Consider the following 21,957-nt stretch of genomic DNA (forward strand, 5'->3'; position numbering starts at 1 on the left):
GTCCAAGGAAAGTAATATAATACTGATGAGCAATTAATTATACCTGGTATAATATTTCTTTCTTTTTGTTTTATTTGGCCCCACCCTGCAGCACATGGGATCTTAGTTTCCCAGATGGAACCCACACCCCCTGCAGTGGAAGCACAGAGTCTTAACCATTGGACTGCCAGGGAAGTCCTTATCTGGTATAATATTTGGAAATATATTCAAAGGACAATCCAGAATATATCCAAATACATTCAACGTGAATTAATTCACTTTTGTTTTTTGGCCACACTGTGTGGCTTGAGGGATCCTTGTTCCTGGACCAGGGGTTGAACCCAGGCTCTTGGCATTGAAAGTGGGGGGTCTTAACCACTGGACTGCCAGGGAATTCCCAGAATTAATTCACTTAAAAGTTATTTATTTTTTATTGATGTATACTTGATGTACATTATTATGTAAGTTTCAGACGTACAACATAGTGATTCACAGTCATAATTTTTAAGGTTATAGTCTATTTATAGTTATAAAATATTGGCTGTATTTCCTGTGTTATATAATATACCCTTGTAAGAATAAACTCACTTAAAAAATATTTTTTGGAATACAGTTAATTTACTATGTTGTGTTAGTTTCAGATGTACAGCAAAATGAATCAGTCATACATATACCCACTGCTTTTTAGATTCTTTTCCCTGTGCTATATAGTAGGCCCTTATTAGTTATCTGTTTTATATATAGTAGTGTGTACATGTCAATCCCAATCTCCCAATTTATCCCTCCCTGCCGTGAACTCACTTTTATGCTACATTTGGTTCAGTGTCTTTCATGGGGAGAGAGAGGAAGATTCCACATGCCTGTGTGTTTGGGCTATCAATTTATCAGTATCTATGTACTTAATGTTCTCCTCTGGCTTCAAAAAGCATCCCTTGGTATCACAGGGTATTTGTGTACTGCATAAGAAACTTTGACTTCTGAAAATTTGTACTTAATGGCATATACAAATAAAATCAATGTTTTCTTGTTATTATTTATTATTGAGATGTGTGTTCAATAATTCCCCCCCAAATTAAAAAAGTTTTTGTAGTTTTCCTATAGTACTGTTACCAGTACTACATATTATGGTTCTATAGCTTTTTTTCCCCTCAGAGCTTTTAGAACAAAACAAACTCCATGTTTTCTTCCCCCATCCATTTAAATATTGGAGGAAAGCAGAACATAAACGTATATATATATTTTGAAAGGCAAAGAAGCACAAAGAAAAGAATTCAGTAGAATAAGCCCCAGGTAGCCCTGCTCCGAGCTGACAAGTTGAGCTTGTTGAATCAGGTGCAAGATTTTCCATCCCATTCATGTGGGAACAAAGGAAGAGAAAGGGGAGTGGGAAGAACACAGAGGGTACAGTGCTGATCCTTACGATCCTGGAAACACGAAGCTCTTGGAAGTGATGAGAACTACAGTGAGATGATGAAAGAACAGAGTTCAAAGACGCAGTAGTGTAATGTACCCTGAAGCTAAAAGCAAAAGGGTCTGACTCTCCCCCTTTTGATGAGAAGGCCATCAAAAGGCACTTGGGGGTGACTCCTGCTTCCTTGTTCACCATGCAGAGCGGTGGGGTGTGGGAAATCCTCACCTCACCATGTTGCGGCTGCTGCTGTTCAGTTGCTAAGTTGTGTCCAACTCTTTGCAACGCCATTGGACAGTCACCCCCCAGACTCCTCTGTCCATGGGATTTCCCCAGCAAGAATACTGGAGAGGGTTGCCATTTCCTTCTCCAGGGACTCTTCCAGACCCAGGGATCGAATCCGTGTCTCCTACTTGACAGGCAGATTCTTTACCACTGAGCCACTTGGGAAGCCCCTCACCTCACCATAGGTTGTCACAAAGGAAAAGGGGACCTGAAGCAGAAGCTGGGAGACCTGAGCTCACTGACTTGGGTTCACAGCACAGCTGATATTTGAGGGAACTTCTGAGAGGACTGAGTGTATTACCGTCTGGAAAACTGGGGGTTGAGAAGTGGTGTTCACAGCAGAGAAGCCAGGTGGCTCTCTGGTGTCTGACTTTGGGGATCTATGTTTGACAGACTTGATGGGGACCACTATCTCAGCTTTAGGATTATAGCAACTGCCATTGTACTGTGTTTATGAATCAGGATCCTTGTATAGTTATCTCATTTGGTCATCACCTAAACCCAGTTAGAGTAATATTATCCAAGTTTACAGATGAGAAAACTAAGGCCCAAGAGCTAGGGAGTGGGAGTATCAGTTTCTTCATCTGTAAAGTGAGTTAATGACAGAACCAGGCTCCATCGCCTGCTGATTTGTTACAGAATCGCTTGGAATAGTCAAGATCCGAGCAGATGCAAAGCCCCAGGAATACAGGGGTCTCCTGTTAAGCCAATCTTGCCTCTTCCAGAGTTGAATTCAGGTTCGTTGTTTTTTTTTTTTTTTTTCAAGACTTCTAAAGCGCAGGCGCGGCGGGTAGGTGGCGGGGGAAGGCGGGGGAGGAGACGGGAGGAGGTGGCGGCGCCCCATTCCTCTGCTCGCCCTGCGCAGGCCACGGTCGCCCTCTGCCGACACAGGGCGGAAGAGCGTGGAGAGTGTATGTTTTCGTGCCTGAAAGCCGGCCAAGAAGCTCGCCGACCTATAGAGGGCGCCCGTCAGCGTGTTGAGTAACCCATTCAGCTGTCCCTTCCTCGAGCACTTCCTGTCTGATCTCTATGATCCATCCGGTTACGTCAAGAAAAGTTCCTGGAGCTTTCGATTTATCGTAAACAAAAGAGAGGCGCACCGACCCGGAAGTTGAAACTGGAGCAGGGGCGGGAGTAGCTCGGAGGGCCGGCAGTGAGGGGGCCAGGTGGGAGTAGCTCCGGAGGCCCGCTGTGAGGGGCCGGGGGAAGCCGTAGCCATGGCGGTGGCTGTGGCCATGGCGGGAGCCGTACCTGGGACAGAGCTAGGCCCCGCGGAAGAACTCGCCAAACTCGAGTATCTGTCTTTGGTGTCAAAGGTTTGCACCGAGCTGGACAATCACTTGGGTATCAACGACAAGGATCTGGGTGAGTCTGCGGAGGTTCGTGCGGCCTCTGGGTTTGGGCTCGAGGAAAGCGGAAGGAGACAGGGGATTGATGGGCCTAGAGTGTGGGTCCGTGTGTCTGTCACAGAGACTTGGCCCGGGGCACCTGCGGCCGTGGCCCCCTCTTGAGAATTCTCCAGGCCGAGCTGTTAGAAAGCTTTTCCCAGAACGTCAGTGAAACCCGGAGGGGCCGTCGCTGCTTGCTGCCCCCCTGCTCCCCCACCCCTGCCCCGCCCCCCAGCCCCAGATAATTAAACAGCATTAAAAGCAAGAACGTAGAGTCACATGATGATGATGATGTTGATTTTCATGGCAGGCACTTACTGAGTTCTCACTACGTGCCAGATATTATGCTTAGTGTTTTACTTTATCTTATTTGCTCTTCATAGCACTCTGTGAGATAGTATTTTCTGTTTATAGATTAGGAAAACAAGGCTCTGAGTAATTAAGTAACTCTCTTCAAGGTCACATATCAAATGTGTGTGAGCCTGGTTTGGAATCCAAGTCTGTAACTTTAACTGTGCTCTTCACCATTCATGCTTATACTGTCTCTGAAGCACCAATGTGTAGTGTCTCTCAAACACTAGACGTCTTGGGACAAAATGCACATGCGGAGAATACAAACTGAGGAAATGGAGAAGACTAGGGCCCCACAGCTCAGGCTGCAGGCAGGTGGAATCCTTGTGGAGGCAGAGGGATGGATGGGGTCTAGGGCATGGGTGGAGGAATTGACTTGATAGGCACAGGGATGCTTCATTTTAACCGGAAGGAGGGCAGAATGTGATTTTAAATGCAGATGGATTTAGGGGTAGGTGGTAGGGAGATGAAGGAGAGAGTTCCCATTTGACAGTTCTGTTTTCTAAATGAAGATAAAGTCATCAGTTGGAGAGATGGAAGAAAGGGACACATGCATGAGGAAGAGGGGTCAGGGAGGTTAGAAGTATGATCGAGGGTAAGATACATAGTTTCTCTGCAGCTGTTTTTTCTTATCTGTGAAATAGGGATGATACTGTGTTCTTCACAGGGTTACCATGTAGCACCTGTGTATTTTAGTTCACTTTTCTTTTGCCTGTCTTCAAGATGTGCCTGTCTTGTGTAATTTTTTCTCAGTTTACTCTTTTTTTGATAATGAGGTGATAGACTGGTCAGTTTGCTGTCTCTCTGGGTAATATGTTCCTTCATTCAGCAAATGTTCATTGAGCTGGGGGATTAGGAATAGAGTAGAGTACAAGATAGATTCTCTCAGTGGGCTTATATTGTTTCCTTCTCTTTTAAACTACAGAGTACGAATGCCTTAGCCCGTTTTAGAGGAAACAAAAAGTTCTTGGGACCAAAACTGCCTCACCTCCACCTTCACAGGCCACTTGGAAGTCCAGGTTGTCACCTGCTATAGATTGGAGGTTTCAATGACCCCCTCCTTGGGTTTGATTAATTTATTAGAGCGGTTCACATAACTCAGAGACACATTTTACTAACTGATTTATTATAAAAGGATGTAACAGCTCATTGGAAGGTATGTAACAAGGAGAGAGGAGCTCCCATGCTCTCTGAGTGCCCCAGTCTCCCTGAACCTCCATGCATTCACCAACCTGGAAACTCTCCAAACCCTCTCTGGGTATTTATGGAGGCCTCATTGTATGAGCACGCACGTAGTAAATAGGCACAGCTTGAATTGTATAGGCACCGCTGATTAAGTCATTGGCCATTGATGATGATGTTCAGTTGCTAAGTCATGTCTGACTCTTTGCGACCCCACGGACTGCAGCACGCCAGGCTTCCCCATCCTTCACTGTTTCCCAGAGTTTGCTCAAACTCATATCCGTGGATGAATGATGCCATCCAACCATTGATGACTGAACTCAATCTCTAGCCTTTCTCCCCTAGAGAGAGGCTCCTCTCCTCTAGCCTTTCTCCTTTCACCCCTTTCAGGGTGGGGCTGAAAGTTCTTGATTGGTTTCCTTGACAACTAACCCTCATCCTAGTTACCTAGGGGCTTTCCTGCTGTTATCTCAGAAAAGTTAAAAAAAAACAAAACACAAAAACTTATTCTCTGCATTTAGGAAATTCCAAGGGTTAGGAGCTCCACTCCAGGGATGGAAATCAAATGTGTTTGTTCTTATAAATCACAGTATCACACTGTTAAACACAGATTTATGGAACCAGTAACATTAAAAATAGTAATATAGGAAAAGTGTGATTGCCAGAGTTGGTTTTAGTAACAAAAAAGCTAAATTGCCAGAGTTGGTTTTCATAACAGAAAGTTATATATTTATTTCTTGTGTGTTTTACTTGTTGACTTGATATTTTAATTTTGACCTTGATGTATTATCATTTAAATCAGTGTCATTATTTTTCCTGTTTTCAACAATGAGCTTGTTTTTAATTACTTATTCATTTTTGATTGTTCAGTTATATGATGTCCTCATATAATTCTGAAAATTAAAAATAAATCCTCATTAATGACAGCTACAGTGTGAATGCTGGTGACTGCTTTAGGATTGGCTTTTTTGAGCATTGTATGACTAGCACCATGTGATTTAGTTCTCTGTCCACATTCTTTAAAGAATTTGGGCTCTGAAATCAGATTTCTGGATTCCATTTCTGGTTCCACCAGTTATTTTTGGGTAGGTCATTGTCTCAAACCCTTAGCCTCCTCATCTGTGAAACAGGGACAGTAGTACTACCTACCTATAAGGGTTGTGTGAGAACTATGGGAATAAGGGTTGTGTGAGAACTATGGGAGTAACCCCTGTGAAGCACTTAGCATAGTGCCTGGAATGTAGTAGATGTTTGAGAAGTCTTAACCATTGGCACTGTTGTTATTAACTTGTTATTAAATAAAAACCTGATGGCATCTGGCTTCCACTTAACATCATAAAAAAGGTAAAGGCAAATTTCAGCATGGAAATGGTCTGTGGTACTAGTTTATAAGTTGGTTATCTAGATCTTCCATGTTATCATTATTATTTTTTAGGATTAAAATCCAAATGAAGGGAATTGCTTGGTGGTCCAGTGGTTAGGGCTCCATACTTTCCTTGCCTAGGACCTGGGTTCAATGCCTGGTTGGGGAACTAAGATCTTGAAAGCCACACGGCATGACCAAAAAAAAGTCCAACTGAAATCATTAGAAATTGAGGCTAGTTTCTGAATCTATCATAAAATGCACTTTTGTCCTGAAAGTCTCTTAATTAATAAATAGTTCTTATGTTGGAAATTTTGAGAACATAGGCAGGTTTGTGAAATTTCGGGGTGGGGAGCAAGTGAGTCTTTGACCAACTTGGATGTTGTACCACCCGGCCGCTGCCTGGCCCTCATATATATTACAGATCGTGTGTGTCCTTTCAGAAACTGTGGAAAGCATCCTATTGTGTCCATGTGTGCATGCCTGTGCACATGTGTGTCGGCTCATGACCTTGGACATGCGTGCCTCTAGAATCTGTATGGCGGAGTGCATGCCTAGTAGTTTCATGAAGAGCACAGTGATCTGCGACAAGGAGGTCTTTCTCTCTCAAATGCACTCACAGGCCTGGTGATCCATGTCTTCTTTTTTTTTTTTTTTTTAAATATGGAACGCTTCACGAATTTGCGTGTCATCCTTGCGCAGGGGCCATGCTAATCTTCTCTGTATCGTTCCAATTTTAGTATATGTGCTGCCGAAGCGAGCACCCATGTCTTCTTTTTATTTGTGAAGATTAACTAGGCCATACATGGATAATCTTGGTAATCTAAATTCTTTCTCTACTCTTACTGAATGGTGCTTTTTGTTTTTTATGAAGACAGAAGACTGTTGGATAACCAAACTGGTTTTATTTTTAACATACTTGAAACTGATTTCTTCCTAAAGTCTCCATTCTCCTGGTTTTAATCCCTTTTCTCATTTGCAGCTGAATTTGTGATCAGTCTTGCTGAGAAAAATACCACCTTTGATACTTTCAAGGCTTCACTGGTCAAAAATGGTGCAGAATTCACGGTATGTGTACATAGAGACCCCTGTTTTGTTTTAATATCACTGTTTGATTTAAATTTTGATAGTACATACCAGTAAAGTGAACCATTAAGTATGTGATGTTTTCATGCCACTAAGCAGTGGTGATATAACTGAATTGCCTGTGACACCTTTCTAGGAAAATGGGGCAGAATTTCCATTATTAAATCTTTATGGGTGCTTACATTCTTGTTCTGTGAATCAGGGAGTCAAAAACAAGAGTCTAGGTGTGAAAAGTAGTTCTAAACCACGGGAAATAAAATAGTTGAAGGGAACTAAGTTTCATCCCTGCAAAGAGTCATAAATATCAGTTTTCTCTGAGGCTACGTTACTAGGTTCAGGCCACATCAGGTTGACACTCTGCTTTATTTGTCCCTGAATTTGCTAAATTCAGGTGCATTACCACTTTTTCTAAAGGACACTCCTTTTCTTAGTGTTTGTAAGCACTGATCCAGGAGCTGACAATCTTTGTTCTGTTTCTTTTCAAAGGATTCTCTCATTAGTAACTTGCTGCGTCTCATACAAACCATGCGGCCTCCAGCAAAGCCTTCTACTAGCAAAGGTGAGCAGAGCTTCTAGCCAAGCTTCGATTCCAGTGTGGTTTAGGTTGTGAGCATCCTATAAATTGCATTTGTTTACCTTGCTGCAGCTGCTGAACAAGTAGATTAAAGTAATGACATAACCATTCAAATGCATACTGAATCACACTCCCCATCCCCATGCCAGTATAGTTGTTGAGGGTTTTGTAATCAGTTTTTTTTTTAGGGAGTTGAATTATGTTTATAGTATAAGAGTAATATGTAGAAAAATGTCTTTAGTTTGATGCAAATCTAATGTTGAAGTTTTTCTCTTAATCACTAAGAATATTAATTATGTCTTTTTTTTTTTTTTTTACCCTTTCATGCTTTTATTGAATTAAGATCCAGTTGTTAAGCCCAAAACTGAAAAAGAAAAGCTGAAGGAACTCTTCCCAGTCCTTTGCCAACCAGACAACCCTTCTGTTCGGGTACTGATACCATTTTGAGCTTGTCTACTGCAGCAACATGTCCCCCCACTTCACCCCTTTTCTCTGTCTCATTAGTTATTAATTTTAAGTTTGCCTTGAAAAATATTAGTATTTTTCAAAGTAAAAGTGTCTGGCCACTCCCTGAGCACATACTGTGTATAGAGTAGTGTTAAAGGGTTCAGAGAATGATATTCCAGGGAAATGAGATTGGGAATTGTGGGAAGCAATGATTAAGGGATATGGGATAGGTATGAAATAACTTAAAGTTCTGAAACAACTGCCTGTTGTGCAAAATTAGGTTTTTTTCTTTGTTACATATTGTGTGTATGTGTTCAGCCTTGTCTGGCTCTTTTCGACCCCATGGACTGTAACCCACCAGTCTCCTCTGTCCATGGAATTTTCCAGGCAAGAATACTGGAGCGGCTTGCCTACTCCAGGGGATCTTCCCTGACCCAGGGATCAAACCTGCATCTCCTGCACTGGCAGGCAGATTCAAAGTGTTTTGATTTTTTAATTTCGCTAGTACCTACTATATGCCAAGCTGTTATAACTATCAGGGTACAGTGGTGAATGGTGAACAAAATAGACTAGAGTGTCTGCCCTCTTGGACATTACACCCTGGTACTGGGGCAGGGAATGAACATGTAAACTCCTCTAGTGGGGAGGAGACAGGCAATACCCAAGTAAATAGATGATATAGCTGATAGCAATGAGAACTATGAAGAAAAGTAAAGAGATGAAAGAGGGAAGGGAGTATAGAGGGAGAGTGCTGTGTAAAAATTTTGATGTCTACTTTCTGTTCATAATCACCACTTGCATGCTTTCATGGAAGGGGTGGTACCTAATTGCCACCATAAGGCTTGTATTAAGGACAAAGGGGATTTGCCAAGTGTGGAAATGACTTCCAGGAACCTTTGCTCATTCCTTCTCCCTCTGTCTCAAATTGTGTTGGAAATCTCTGCCCCCTCTGCTTCCCTCACATTAGTGGTCAGAACTGTAGGGACTGTTAGATTTGCAGATGACCCTGAAGTACAGATTTTTGAGAGTGGATTTTTCTTGTCCCCTTTTCTCCTGACGTGGCTGCCTCTGTCTCCGTAGACCATGCTGGACGAGGATGACGTGAAAGTCGCTGTGGATGTCCTGAAAGAACTGGAGGCCTTGATGCCCAGTGCAGCAGGCCAGGAGAAGCACAGAGACTCCGAGCACCGGTTTGTCCCTAACGTCCTGTCCTTTGCAAGTTTAGGATATAGTGATAGTTGAATTGTGGACCAGCCAAGCAAAACTCTGGGTGAATTTACAGAATCTAGACTGGCCACATACCATGCTGTTGGATCTATTTTCACTCCTCCCTGGTGAGAGTGTTTAGGCAGCAAGTGCTGAGATGCTCAGAAGATAGAAATCTGGGTTGAAAGAGGGCTGAATACGTTTGTGGTCTCCTCTGTTATTGGCCTGCAGGGATGTCAGTTGTAGTCACTGAAACTCCAATTCAGCATTTAGTGGGTACCTTCCATATTCATGGCACTGTGTTAGGTGCTTGGGAAGGAGAGGATGGAATTGGGCTGGTTTTGTTTTTCAAACAAGTATTTGTTGCTAGGGACAAGGCCAAGAAAAAGAAGCGCAGCCGGAGCCGAGAGCGAGACCGTGACCGCGAACGAGAACGTGATAGAGACCATAAGCGGAGACACCGGTCCCGCTCTCGATCACGTTCCCGGACCCGGGACAGGAATAAGGGGAAGTCTAGATACCGGTCCAGAAGCAGAAGTCAGAGTCCCCCCAGAGATCGGAAAGACCGAGACAAGTATGGGGAGCGGAATCTGGACAGATGGAGGGATAAGCACGTGGACCGCCCTCCCCCAGAAGAGCCCGCCATCGGGGACATTTACAACGGCAAGGTTACCAGCATCATGCAGTTTGGATGTTTCGTGCAGCTGGAGGGACTGAGGTAATGACACCAGCAAAAGGCAGAATTTCTTTTATCACTGGGGATTTTCATATTTTAAAAAGTGACTGTGTCAGGCTGTTAGAGTAGTTGACCTTTTATTTGAACTGTCATAGAGCCCTTTATTCCTTCCTCTGACTTCAGGAGATCCACCCTTTTGCTAGTTGACACAGATGAGAATTTGTTGCCCCCCCACCTCCACCCTAGCCCCCAACTTTTTCTTTGGGAAGGTGGTAATTCTAGTTTATTGTTTGGCCAGTTTCTTGGAACTTTGCTCTTGAGTTTAAGACCCATTTCCCTTTGTTCATTTCCAACAAGGGTGGAAAATGGTTGGGGGAAAGGTATTTTAGGAATGTTCCTGATATGTCTGACTCCCTCAGGAAGCGGTGGGAAGGCCTGGTGCACATCTCTGAGCTCCGGCGGGAAGGCCGTGTGGCCAATGTGGCTGACGTGGTGAGCAAAGGCCAGAGGGTCAAGGTCAAAGTGTTGTCCTTCACTGGGACCAAAACCAGCTTGAGCATGAAGGTAGGTGAGATATACAGCTGGTTTCCACATCTGATGGTCAAGGAGGCATGAGAGAATGGCAAGTAAGCTCTCTCCCTTGTTTTTGTGCCTTAGGATGTGGATCAAGAGACTGGAGAAGATCTGAACCCAAATCGACGGCGGAATCTTGTCGGGGAGACCAACGAGGAGACCTCTATGAGGAATCCCGACAGGCCCACCCACCTGTCCCTCGTCAGTGCCCCTGAAGTAGAGGATGACTCACTAGAGCGCAAGCGCCTTACCCGCATCTCTGACCCAGAGAAGTGGGAGATCAAGCAGGTTGGGGCCCTTTGCTTTTATGGCCACGGTCACTCAGGGTGTGGCATGATGGTTACGAGGGTGGACCCTGGAGCACGACGGCCTGGGCTGACTTCAGACCACTCAGCTTGTCATCCTGAGCCAACTCATACTACCTCTTTGTGCCTCAGAACCCCCATCTGTAAAACAGGGCCAGTGTTGGCATTGTGGGGATTAAATGAGTTAGTAGAAGTGATGTTCTTAGATTAGTGCCTGCATGTGGTAAGTGCTGTTTGATTGATCGTTCTTGTTTTCATCATTTGTCAGTAAACATCAAAACCCCAGTGTTCCAGGTCACTGTGTGAAAACTAGGGCTGTGAGGATAAATATATCATGGTTCCTACCCTTGAGGAACTCCAGGTCTAGTGGAGGAGACAAATTGAAGCAAATAACTGGGAAGGTTTACCTTCTACATAATATGGAAAGTGCAGAGTGCTGTGGAGTCAGGGAGCAGATAACATGTCCTGGGAATGGGACTCTTGAGCTGTGCTTTTGGGCGTGATGTTGTGCCCCCAGGGGTGGAATATATGGTGTTTGAGGCCCTGTAGTCTTGGGTCAGCAGAGGAAAAAACCTTGGTTTCCGACATGAAGTTTTTGTATAAAGTCAAAAGAAGAGGGTTGATCTAGCAGGCAACAAATGTTTCCTTTTATCCTTTGGCTAGATGATTGCTGCCAATGTCCTTTCCAAGGAAGAGTTCCCAGACTTTGATGAAGAGACTGGCATTCTGCCTAAAGTGGATGATGAAGAAGGTAACCAGCCACTTAGATGGAGCAGGATAATGGATTGGGAGGACAGTTGGCAAGTTCACCCATGGATAGGGTTTATTTGTAATTTAAACCAGTGGTTAAACTCATCTGTTTTTTGGGTCTCACACCTCTTCTCTCAAAGAACAAGGGTCTTTTCATGATGGAGGAAAAAAAACCTCATTTTTCTAATAAATGTTTAGATATTGCTATACTTGTTGCTTATGATCAGTTTTTAGGATATAAGGTGCTTAAATCAGTTTTTAAGATACAAGAAGTTCTAGTATTTTGGGGAGTGAATTTGATCTCATATTTTTAGTAATTGTTCTCTAAATCTTGGATCCACCTAGATTACCTCTGAGTTGCCATGGAAACAATTTTTAAGCTCAGCCTATTGGCAATTTTTTTTAAAAATTGTGAAATAAATTCCTTAATGAAGTGTATATGATTTATATAACAATAACAAATGAAAACCTGTGTACCTACCACCCAATTCAGTTCAGTTCAGCCGCTCAGTCGTGTCCTACTCTTTGTGACCTCATGAACTGCAGCACACCAGGCCTCCCTGTCCATCACCAACTCCCTGAGTTTACCCAAACTCATGTCCATTGAGTCGGTGATGCCATCCAACCATCTCATCCTCTGTCGTCCTCTTCTCCCACCCTCAATGTTTCCCAGCATCAGGGTCTTTTCAGATGAGTCCGCTCTTTGCATCAGGTGGCCAAAGTATTGGAGTTTCAGCTTCAACATCAGTCCTTCCAGTGAATACCCAGGACTAATCTCCTTTGGGATGGACTGGTTGGATCTCCTTGCAGCCCAAGGGACTCTCAAGAGTCTCCTCCAACACCACAATTCAAAAGCATCAGTTCTTCGGCACTCAGCTTTCTCTATAGTCCAACTCTCACATCCATACATGACTGTTGGAAAAACCATAGCCTTGACTAGATGGACCTTTGTTGACAAAGTAATGTCTCTGCTTTTTAATATGCTGTCTAGATTGGTCATAACTTTCCTTTCAAGGAGTAAGCGTCTTTTAATTTCATGGCTGCAGTCACCATCTGCAGTGATTTTGGAGCCCCCAAAAATAAAGTCAGCCACTGTTTCCATTGTTTTCCCATCTATTTGCCATGAAGTGATGGGACCGGATGCCATGATCTTAGTTTTCTGAATGTTGAACTTTAAGCCAACTTTTTCACTCTCCTTTTTCACTTTCGTCAAGAGGCTGTTTAGTTCTCCACTTTCTGCCATGAGAGTAGAACTTTATCAGCACCTTTGAAGCCCTTACCTGCTCGCTCTGATTAGACCTTTCTCCTTCCTCATCTGGGTAATCACCATCCTCAATTTTACCTTATTTCCTGGTTTTCTTAGCATCTTATCACCTATCTATCCCTAAACACTGTATTGTTTAGTTTGTTTTTGAACTTCCTTTTTTTCCTTGAGTCACCATTATTCTTTCAGTATATATGTATGTTGATTTTTATAGTCTAATTTCATTTGTTTTCACTGCTGTAGAGTTTTTTTGTGTATAAAGTTGCCATAATTTATCCATTTTACTTTTGATGGGCATATGGGCTGTTTTCTGGGGGTTTTTTGTTTGCCTTTATGAAAATTTTTATTATGAAATTCCTGTACTTGTCTCTTAATGCACGTGTGCAAGACTGTCTCTTTTTCCTGAATATGTAGAAGGAGAATTACTAGGTAGCAGGACATGTATGTGTTCAACTTCACCAGGCAGTCCCCATTGTTTTCTAAAGTTTTTGTGCCAATTTACACTACTACTATAAGTGTAAGTGAGTTTCTGTTGCTCTACATCCTTGCCAACATTTGATGTTATCCAACTGAACTTTCCCCCTTGCCCCCATCTATTCTGGGCTAAGAGTTGTTATTCCACATGAAGTTGAAAGGCAGATACCTTAGTACTATTTAGAATATCAGACAACAATTTTCCATAGCCTTAACTTCTTTTGAAAGAAGCTCTGATTCGTTCTTAGGCTGGAGCACAAATGCCTTTGAAATGGCTGGTGGGCAGGGTAGACAGTCACCCACATTAGAGTTTTGAGAGCTATCTTTGATAAAGATTGCTGATGCCTGTGGAAATTAATGGTTTATGTGAGAACGATGGGTCATTTATGTCTTTTGTTTTTGGCTAATTTTTCTTTTGGGGGATTTTCAGATGAGGACCTTGAGATCGAGCTGGTTGAAGAAGAGCCTCCATTCCTGCGAGGGCACACCAAGCAAAGCATGGACATGAGCCCTATCAAGATCGTTAAGGTGAGAAACGCCGGGACTCTAGCCTGGGTGTGTCACATGAACTGCTTTTCCTAAAGTGACGATTCAGTTTTTCAGAGCAGGCTACTGGATCTGAGGAAGCAGAACTCAGGCCACAGGAGGCAGTAATGACTGTTGGTTGGGGTCTGTTTTTGTTATAGAGGAAGATTGAGTTGACTTTGTTGTTTTTGCCTTTTAAATTCTTACAGTCTCAGTGTGTTTTGGGAGGAAGCAGAGATAAATATGAGTGCTGGACCTGTTATCACTGCCTTTGTCCAGGCTTTAGGGCTTGAGTCATCACCTTACAGGTTCAAGGGCAATTGTTAATGGATCACTTCATCAATTGGGGTTCCCAGTAGAAAGCTATAGTACTAGATGTTGTGTAGGGTAGAGCTGTGAAGAGAATTCATGGAATTGTTATGATAAAATTTGGGGTTTGGAAGAAGGTTTCTTAAAAGGCTCAACTGTTGCTTGTAATCCAACCATATATCCTCTGCAGTTCGTCTCACATGGTCTTCTCATGTCTGCTTGACAGTGTTGGTGACAGGGAATTCACCAGCTCTTGAGGAGACCCATTGCATCCCCAGATGGCTCTGATCAGTAGACTTCTTTAGATAGAGCTAAATATGTCTTACTGAGGCATCTACATTGGTCTTAGTTCTTAGGATCATACACAAGAATATGGCTTCTCTCTTGGGGTTCTCATCTTCAAGCCCCAAATCCCCAATTCTTTGAATGATTTATCGCTGTCCTTGTTCATGTTCTTTGAATATGGTACAGTTGATCCACTTCTTTCATGGAGTCTAATATGTTGATATGAAGTTTCTCCTGGGTGAGTCTCTCTTTTAGATTTGAGCAGCTTTTTTATTTCTGGATATTCAATACATGCTGAGACCCCATTCTGCTGTTGCCTTGTCCTCTGTTGCACTAGAATCCAGATGGCTCCCTCTCCCAAGCAGCGATGATGCAGAGTGCCTTGGCCAAAGAAAGGCGGGAACTTAAGCAAGCACAGCGGGAAGCTGAGATGGATTCTATTCCCATGGGACTCAACAAACATTGGGTTGATCCTCTGCCTGATGGTAGGACTCTGGGGGTTGGTGGGTATGTGGACTTAAAAAAAAATTCTGAACCTTCAAATATACAGGGGGAGGGCACTGTCATCACATAGCTGAAGATTTAGCCTTGACTTTGGTGATTCAGTTTTTCCCTTCAGTTAGAGCATGTTTTTGTTTGTTTTGTTTTTTAAATGTTTTTGTAACTGTGGTCAAATCATTAGACTGGCTGTTTTCTTTTGAATAACTTAAAACTTTTTATTCTAAAGATAATACAGCTCTGAAACTTCTCTTTTCATGTAATTTTTTGTGTAGTAAATATTAACTGACTATTGGATACAGTCATAACAAATACTGTTTGTGTTAAGTACGTGGGGATACAGCTGTGAAGAAGATAGACATGGTCCCTGCTCTTAATGAGGTTTACAGTTTGGTGGGGAAGATGGATAGTAACCAGATAATTAACAAATTACTAATTAGTTAAATCACAAACCAGTGCCAGATACGAAGTAGAGGTGTGGTTGGCTATTGTGGGTCACTTCCCTGGGAAGACAAAGGCCTGAAGGATAAATAGGATTTAGTCTGTCCATCAGAGAAGGCAATGGCAACCCACTCCAGTACTCTTGCCTGGAAAATCCCATAGACGGAGGAGCCTGGTAGGCTGCAGTCCATGGGGTCGCTGAGTTGGACATGACTGAGCGACTTCACTTTCACTCTTCACTTTCATGGATTGGAGAAGGAAATGGCAACCCACTCCAGGGTTCTTGCCTGGAAAATCCCAGAGACAGCAGAGCCTGGTAGGCTGCCGTCTATGGGGTCGCACAGAGTCAGACACAACTGACTTGACTTAGCAGCAGCAGCAGTCTGTCCATGGGGATGACATGGGGGTTGGGGAGTATGTTCCAGGCTGAGGAATAGCCTGTGCTGAGGCTGTGGTGTCTGAAAGAAAACCTGTGTGGCTGTAACAGAGTGATGGGTGGAGTTCACGGGGGCGGGGGTGAGATGTGGCCGCCAGGATTTTGTGGATGGCATTAGGAATTGGGGCTCAGTCCTGGCGTTCACTGGGAAATGGTGCAAAGTTCTAAGCGGGGGAATGGCAAGATCAGAATGGAATTTCCAAAGGATTATTGAGGGTACCCTGCAGAATTGAATTGGATGGGTTAAGAGTAAATAGATGTGGTGAATTAGGAGGCTTTTATAATAGTTCAGAGGAGAAGTGATGGCTTAAAGACAGGATGCAGAGAGGAGGAATGTACTGGAGAAATGTGATCTGTTGAGGGTTGGGAAGGGACAGTGAGGTTGATAAGTCACCTGTTTTCCTTCACAGCGGAAGGCAGGCAGATTGCTGCTAACATGAGGGGTATTGGGATGATGCCCAATGACATTCCCGAGTGGAAGAAGCATGCCTTTGGGGGCAACAAAGCTTCATATGGAAAAAAAACCCAGATGTCAATCATTGAACAGAGGGAGAGCCTGCCCATCTACAAGCTGAAGGAGCAGCTGGTCCAGGTGAGAAGCTCTTTATGACATGTTGGTGGGGAAATCAGGGTGTTTTCTAAAAATGATATGTCTTAATTGAAATCAGTGCATTTGAAGTGGCTTTTCTGAAGGGAGTAGGAAAAAAAACAATATTTCTAACTACTTAAACACATATATATTAGTTTACATTTTTTTTCTATGAGGAAATAAATCTATTTGAACTGGGGATTCCTGGAGCAATTACAAGTGGGCAGAATATTGTGTTGAGTAAGAAAAATGGGGATGCTTGACTTCCCATTGAGGCAAGTCTTTGCTTCAGGTACTTATTTCCATTTTCTTGTGATCTGATTTAAGATCATGAAACCTTCCTGAGGCAACGCACTTTATTAGTTTCCAGCAAATCCTTGCAATGATCTCTTATACAAACAAGTACAAATGTATGTATGCACATACACACACAGGTATCGTACATTTTATATGAACCATGTGTTTCTAGATGGCAGCGTATTATATATACTGTTTTGTATTTTGCTTTTTCCCCCTCTGTGACACAGCTCAGCATTGTTCCCTATTTTTCTTTTAGTGCTTTGTTATGTGGGTGTACTGTGGCTTATTTAACTAGTCCTGTGTTAATAGACATGTAGGTTGATGGCAATCCTTTGCTGTTATAAACAGTGTAGAAATCAAGTGACTTTAGGGGGTAAGGTACTGGAGATTTGAGAATGACAGTAGAAACGAACTCTATATTTAGCTTTTTTATTTGCTACTGAATTCTTTAATCATGTGCATATAATACTTGAAAAAACATACATATATGTATATAAAATATCAAGGTGAGCTGGATAGTTTATGCTTTTAGCATCATTGTATTTTTATGAGTTTAAGGAAAACAATACATTTTTAAATAATTGAGTCAGTTTAAAGAATAAAAGAATACTCATGGAATTCTCTGGTGGTCCAGTGGTTAGGACCCCATGCTTTCACTGCAGGGGCCCAAGTTTTATCCCTGGTTGGGGAACTGAGATCTTGCATGCTTCTTGGAGCATCCAAAAATGTAAATAAATTGAAAACTTTAAAGTTTTTAATTTGTTATGCGTGCGTGTGTGCTCAGTTGCTACAAGTCATGTCCGACTCTTTTGTGACCTCATGGACTGCAGCTTTCCAGGCTCCACTGTCTGTGGGATTTCCCAGGCAAGAATACTGGAGTGGGTTGCCATTCCCTTCTCCAGGGGATCTTCCTGACCCAGGGATCGAACTGCATCTCCTGCATTGGCAGGCAGATTCTATACCACCGAGCCACCTGGGAAAGTGTTGAAAGTGAAGGTGTTAGTTACTCAGTTGTGTCCGACTCTTTGTGACCGCATGGACTGTAGCCTACCAGGCTCCTTTGTCCATGGAATTTTCCAGGCAAGACTACTGGAGTGGGTAGCCATTCCCTTCTCCAGGGGATCTTCCTGACCCACATCTCCTGCATTGTAGGCAGATTCTTTACCCACTAAGCTAAAAAAGAACATCACCCATAGAAAATCACCATTAATATTTTTTTCTATGCATACTTAAAAATTTAAACCCTGGTTGTCATCTTACATATATGCACCACCGTTTCCCCTTTTTCTCCTTTAATGTTAGAACTTAATCAGTTTTTTTACTCCAGGGTAATGTTTGGCAGATTGTAATGACCTTACTTATATTTGGTTGCTTTCAGGCTGTCCATGACAATCAGATCCTGATTGTTATTGGAGAGACAGGGTCTGGGAAGACCACGCAGATCACCCAGTACCTGGCGGAGGCGGGCTACACTTCCAGGGGCAAGATTGGATGTACCCAGCCTAGACGAGTAGCGGCCATGTCTGTGGCCAAAAGAGTGTCAGAGGAGTTCGGTTGTTGCTTAGGCCAAGAGGTGAGTGGGTGATGATGCTGTTCTGGGAATAATACTACCCCTTTTCAGGTTTCTCCTGAGAGAGAGAGGGTTTCTCATGTTCATCAGATCTGTTCAGGATCAAACCCCAGGCAGATTTTACTTTGAGGAAATCACTGTACCTCTTAGTCAAATTCTATCTATTAAGATTATGGGTAGTAATCTGGGCTGAAATCGTGAGTGAAGATTGCAAAAAGGAGAGGTTTGTGTCTAAGGTTTTCCACTTCTGTTCTGCTTTAGGTGGGGTACACTATTCGATTTGAGGACTGCACCAGCCCAGAAACAGTCATCAAGTACATGACAGACGGGATGTTGCTCCGAGAGTGCCTGATCGACCCCGACCTCACTCAGTATGCAATCATCATGTTGGATGAGGCGCATGAGAGAACAATTCACACTGATGTGCTCTTTGGATTGCTGAAAAAGGTAACTAGGTGCTCTTCAGTGACCCTTCTGCCTGTTGGGAACTGAATTCTGGGAATAGATGTTATTTTTTTTAAGAGTCACTTACTTGATTATTTATTTTTAGCTGTGCTGGGTCTTTGTTGCTGCACGTGGGCTTTCTCAAGTTGCAGAGAGCAGGGCTACTCTCTAGTTCTGGTGCGGGGCTTCTCATTGCAGTGGCTCCTCTTGGTGGAGCACGGGCTCTAGTCGTTGTGGTATGTGGGCTCGGGTTGTGGCGCATGGGCTTAGTTGCTCTGCGGCATGTGGGACCTTCTCGGACTGGGGACTGAACCCATTTCTCCTGCATTGGCAGGAGGATTCCTAACCACTTGACCACCAGGAAAGCCCTGGGAGTTGGATTTGAGTACCTGTGCCTTTTTTGGGCAGTCCTTTTTAGTAAGCTGCATTGCATTTCCCTTTAGACGGTTCAGAAACGGCAGGACATGAAACTGATTGTCACCTCAGCCACCTTGGATGCTGTGAAGTTTTCTCAATACTTCTATGAAGCTCCCATCTTTACCATCCCAGGTCGAACATACCCAGTGGAAATATTGTACACAAAGGAACCTGAAACCGATTATCTCGATGCCAGCTTGATCACGGTCATGCAGATCCACTTAACAGAACCACCAGGTAGGGAATAAAGAGCATTTTCCCTCTTAGGCCAAAAGTCCTGAAGTGGGTATTTTTGCTCATTTTTTATAAAAATGCCTTTTAAATGTTGGTTGGTCTGTAGGTCTCAGGTTTGCATGTTTGAAGTGGTGGTGATGAAAATATAAATAATAGTATGCAGGGTATAAATGCATCTATTTAAACATAGCCACAAATTTTTAAAAAATTAAAAAAAAAAATAAACATGGATAGCAGAAAACCTCTTGATTTGTTAGAGATCAGAATAGGAGAGTGTTTTCCACCTTTTGGAGTTCTGTGAATGTCAGTGTGGGCTTTGTATAGATCACACAGCAGGGAAGTCAGTTCATGCTCCTGTTCTCCTCTTAGGTGATATCCTGGTCTTCCTGACTGGTCAGGAAGAGATTGATACTGCTTGTGAGATCCTGTATGAAAGAATGAAATCCCTGGGACCTGATGTTCCAGAACTGATTATCCTCCCAGTGTACTCTGCTCTCCCCAGTGAGATGCAGACCCGAATCTTTGACCCAGCTCCACCTGGCAGCAGAAAGGTAACACAGGCGCTTGTGTTCTGAAACCACGTGGTGTATGCAACTGTTCCTGACGGGGATTGCTTATGGTGTCTGTGAGTCTTGTGTATTATATTTTAGGAAGTAGTCCAACCAGTTTGTTAAGGAATGAGGGTCTCGTATGTGATCCCTGCTCTTCTTCCTCCCTTTTCCTTCATTTGACAGGTTGTTTTTTGAGCATTTCCCAGACTTTGGGGTAGACACAGGGCTGCCATCTGAGGATAGGTTCTGTCTGCTGTGGAACGTCCACCAGTAGACAGGCCTTTACCATAGAGTATGATAGTGCTACTAGTGCGCGGGGTCCCCAGAGGGGGAGCATCCAACCCAGTGTTCTTACTGGAAGTTAGGGTCTAAGCTAGTCCTGAAGAACCCGTGGATGTTCACCTAGACAAGTCGGGCAGGACAACATGCATTCTGAGTCGGCAGAACAGGCCCTCCTAGCTAAGAGCTGTGTGGGTTTTCAGGGAGATATGTAGTTCCAGCAGCTGGAATTGACTGTGTGAGTATGTGTGAGACAGTGGGCAAGGAGACAGATGGATTTTACAGTAATAGCTTTATTGAGATATATAATTTACCTACCGAACAATTACCCCTTTAAAGCATAAAATTCAGTACACGTTAGTATAGTCACAGAATTTTTTTAGTATATTCACAGAATTGTGCAGCCATGAATTAACCATTATTAATCATTCATCACTAACCATTAATCACTACAACTTAATCTTTATGGCAATCTCATCATCCCCAAAAGAGACCCTTTAGAAATCATCCCCCATTCACCCCTCTGCTCAGCCCCTGGGAACCGCTTTCTGTCTCTGGATTCACCTGTTCTGGACATGTCATATAAATGGAGTCATCATAATTTGTGGTCCTTGGGGACTAGCTTCTTTCACTTAGTGTGTTTTCAAGATCCATCCATGTTGTAGCATGTATAAGCACTTCATTTCTTTTTACTGTTGAAGAATACTCTTGTAGAATAGAATGTACAACATTTTGTTTATACATTCATTAGTTGATGGACATTTGGATTGTTTCCACCTTTTAGCTATTATGAATAACACTGCTGTGAACATTTGTTTACAAGTTTTCGTGTGGACATATGTTTTCTTTTCTCTTGAGTACATACCTAGGAATGGAAGACAGATGGATTTTCTTTTTTAATTGAAATACAGTTGATGTACAACATTATGTTAGTTTCAGGGGTACTACAAAGTGATTTGACATTTGCATACATTATAAAATGATCACCAGAATGAATCTGGTAACCATCTGGAAGACAGATGGATCTGAATAACATTGAAGAGTTAGAACGGTCAAGACATAGTGGGCGCCTGGAGATTTAGGGAAGGGCAGCGGGGAGAAGTCAGGAATGACTACCAGGTTTCTGGCTTGGGCAGCTAGATGGAAGATGGTGCTGAGGAGGCAAATGAAGAGGAGCAGGTTTGAGAGGAAAACGGTGACTCCTCCTCTGTTCCTGGTGATCGTGCTTCTCTCCACAGGGGAGTTCTCTGGCAGGTAGGAGCCTTTCAGGGCCAGTAAAATGCTGGCATGAGGCGAGACGTTCTGGTGCCTCCTGGCAATGATTTTTCCAAGCAATTGTGTTTTATTGTCTGAACCTCTGGGTGGAAGAAGAGTGGCAGTACCAGGCTGAGACCAATAATCTAGATCACATATGCTGCTTTTTACACACAGATCGTGAAATTCCTCTGCTGCCTCGTGGTTCATTTTATGATCAGAAAAAAAAGTCTCCCTCTTGTTCCACATACACAAACAGCTCATTTTGTAGTACATATGTCCCTGTGGGGGAAGGAAAATCTCGTTTTGCACTGGCACATGTGATACCAGGAAATCTCTGCTTTCCCAGGGTGCTAGAAAATTAAAATTGTAGTAATCAGCATTGGATCTAGAAAATGAAGGATGTAGCCATTTGTACAAATGAAATTGGCTTTGCCTGGCCATTGCTTTTTCCTACTCCACTTCTCTCAGGTACCACTCCCTCCCCAGCCTAACACTATAAGATGAAGGCACC

The 21,957-nt window shown here is 43.1% G+C and overlaps 1 protein-coding gene and 1 non-coding gene across 2 annotated transcripts in view; one reads left to right on the forward strand and one right to left on the reverse strand.

The window, feature by feature from the left end:
* Positions 1–2,756: 2,756 nt before the first annotated feature.
* Positions 2,757–21,957, forward strand: part of DHX8 (DEAH-box helicase 8) — a 28,468-nt gene continuing 9,267 nt past the window's right edge. Inside the window, exons 1-16 of the mRNA XM_043904746.1 lie at positions 2,757–3,037; positions 6,939–7,024; positions 7,529–7,601; positions 7,960–8,045; positions 9,144–9,253; positions 9,640–9,987; positions 10,365–10,509; positions 10,603–10,806; positions 11,487–11,574; positions 13,742–13,839; positions 14,768–14,915; positions 16,216–16,397; positions 18,073–18,267; positions 18,526–18,711; positions 19,152–19,362; positions 19,729–19,910. Coding sequence (XP_043760681.1) covers positions 2,890–3,037; positions 6,939–7,024; positions 7,529–7,601; positions 7,960–8,045; positions 9,144–9,253; positions 9,640–9,987; positions 10,365–10,509; positions 10,603–10,806; positions 11,487–11,574; positions 13,742–13,839; positions 14,768–14,915; positions 16,216–16,397; positions 18,073–18,267; positions 18,526–18,711; positions 19,152–19,362; positions 19,729–19,910 — 2,490 coding nt within the window. The 5' untranslated portion in view covers positions 2,757–2,889. The remainder of the gene's footprint in view (positions 3,038–6,938; positions 7,025–7,528; positions 7,602–7,959; positions 8,046–9,143; positions 9,254–9,639; positions 9,988–10,364; positions 10,510–10,602; positions 10,807–11,486; positions 11,575–13,741; positions 13,840–14,767; positions 14,916–16,215; positions 16,398–18,072; positions 18,268–18,525; positions 18,712–19,151; positions 19,363–19,728; positions 19,911–21,957) is intronic.
* LOC122695761 lies at positions 6,614–6,720 on the reverse strand. The gene has a single exon (XR_006341516.1). It is a non-coding gene; the product is annotated as a U6 spliceosomal RNA (small nuclear RNA).

The sequence above is a fragment of the Cervus elaphus genome, chromosome 5 (assembly GCF_910594005.1).
Source record: "Cervus elaphus chromosome 5, mCerEla1.1, whole genome shotgun sequence".
NCBI lineage: Eukaryota > Metazoa > Chordata > Mammalia > Artiodactyla > Cervidae > Cervus > Cervus elaphus.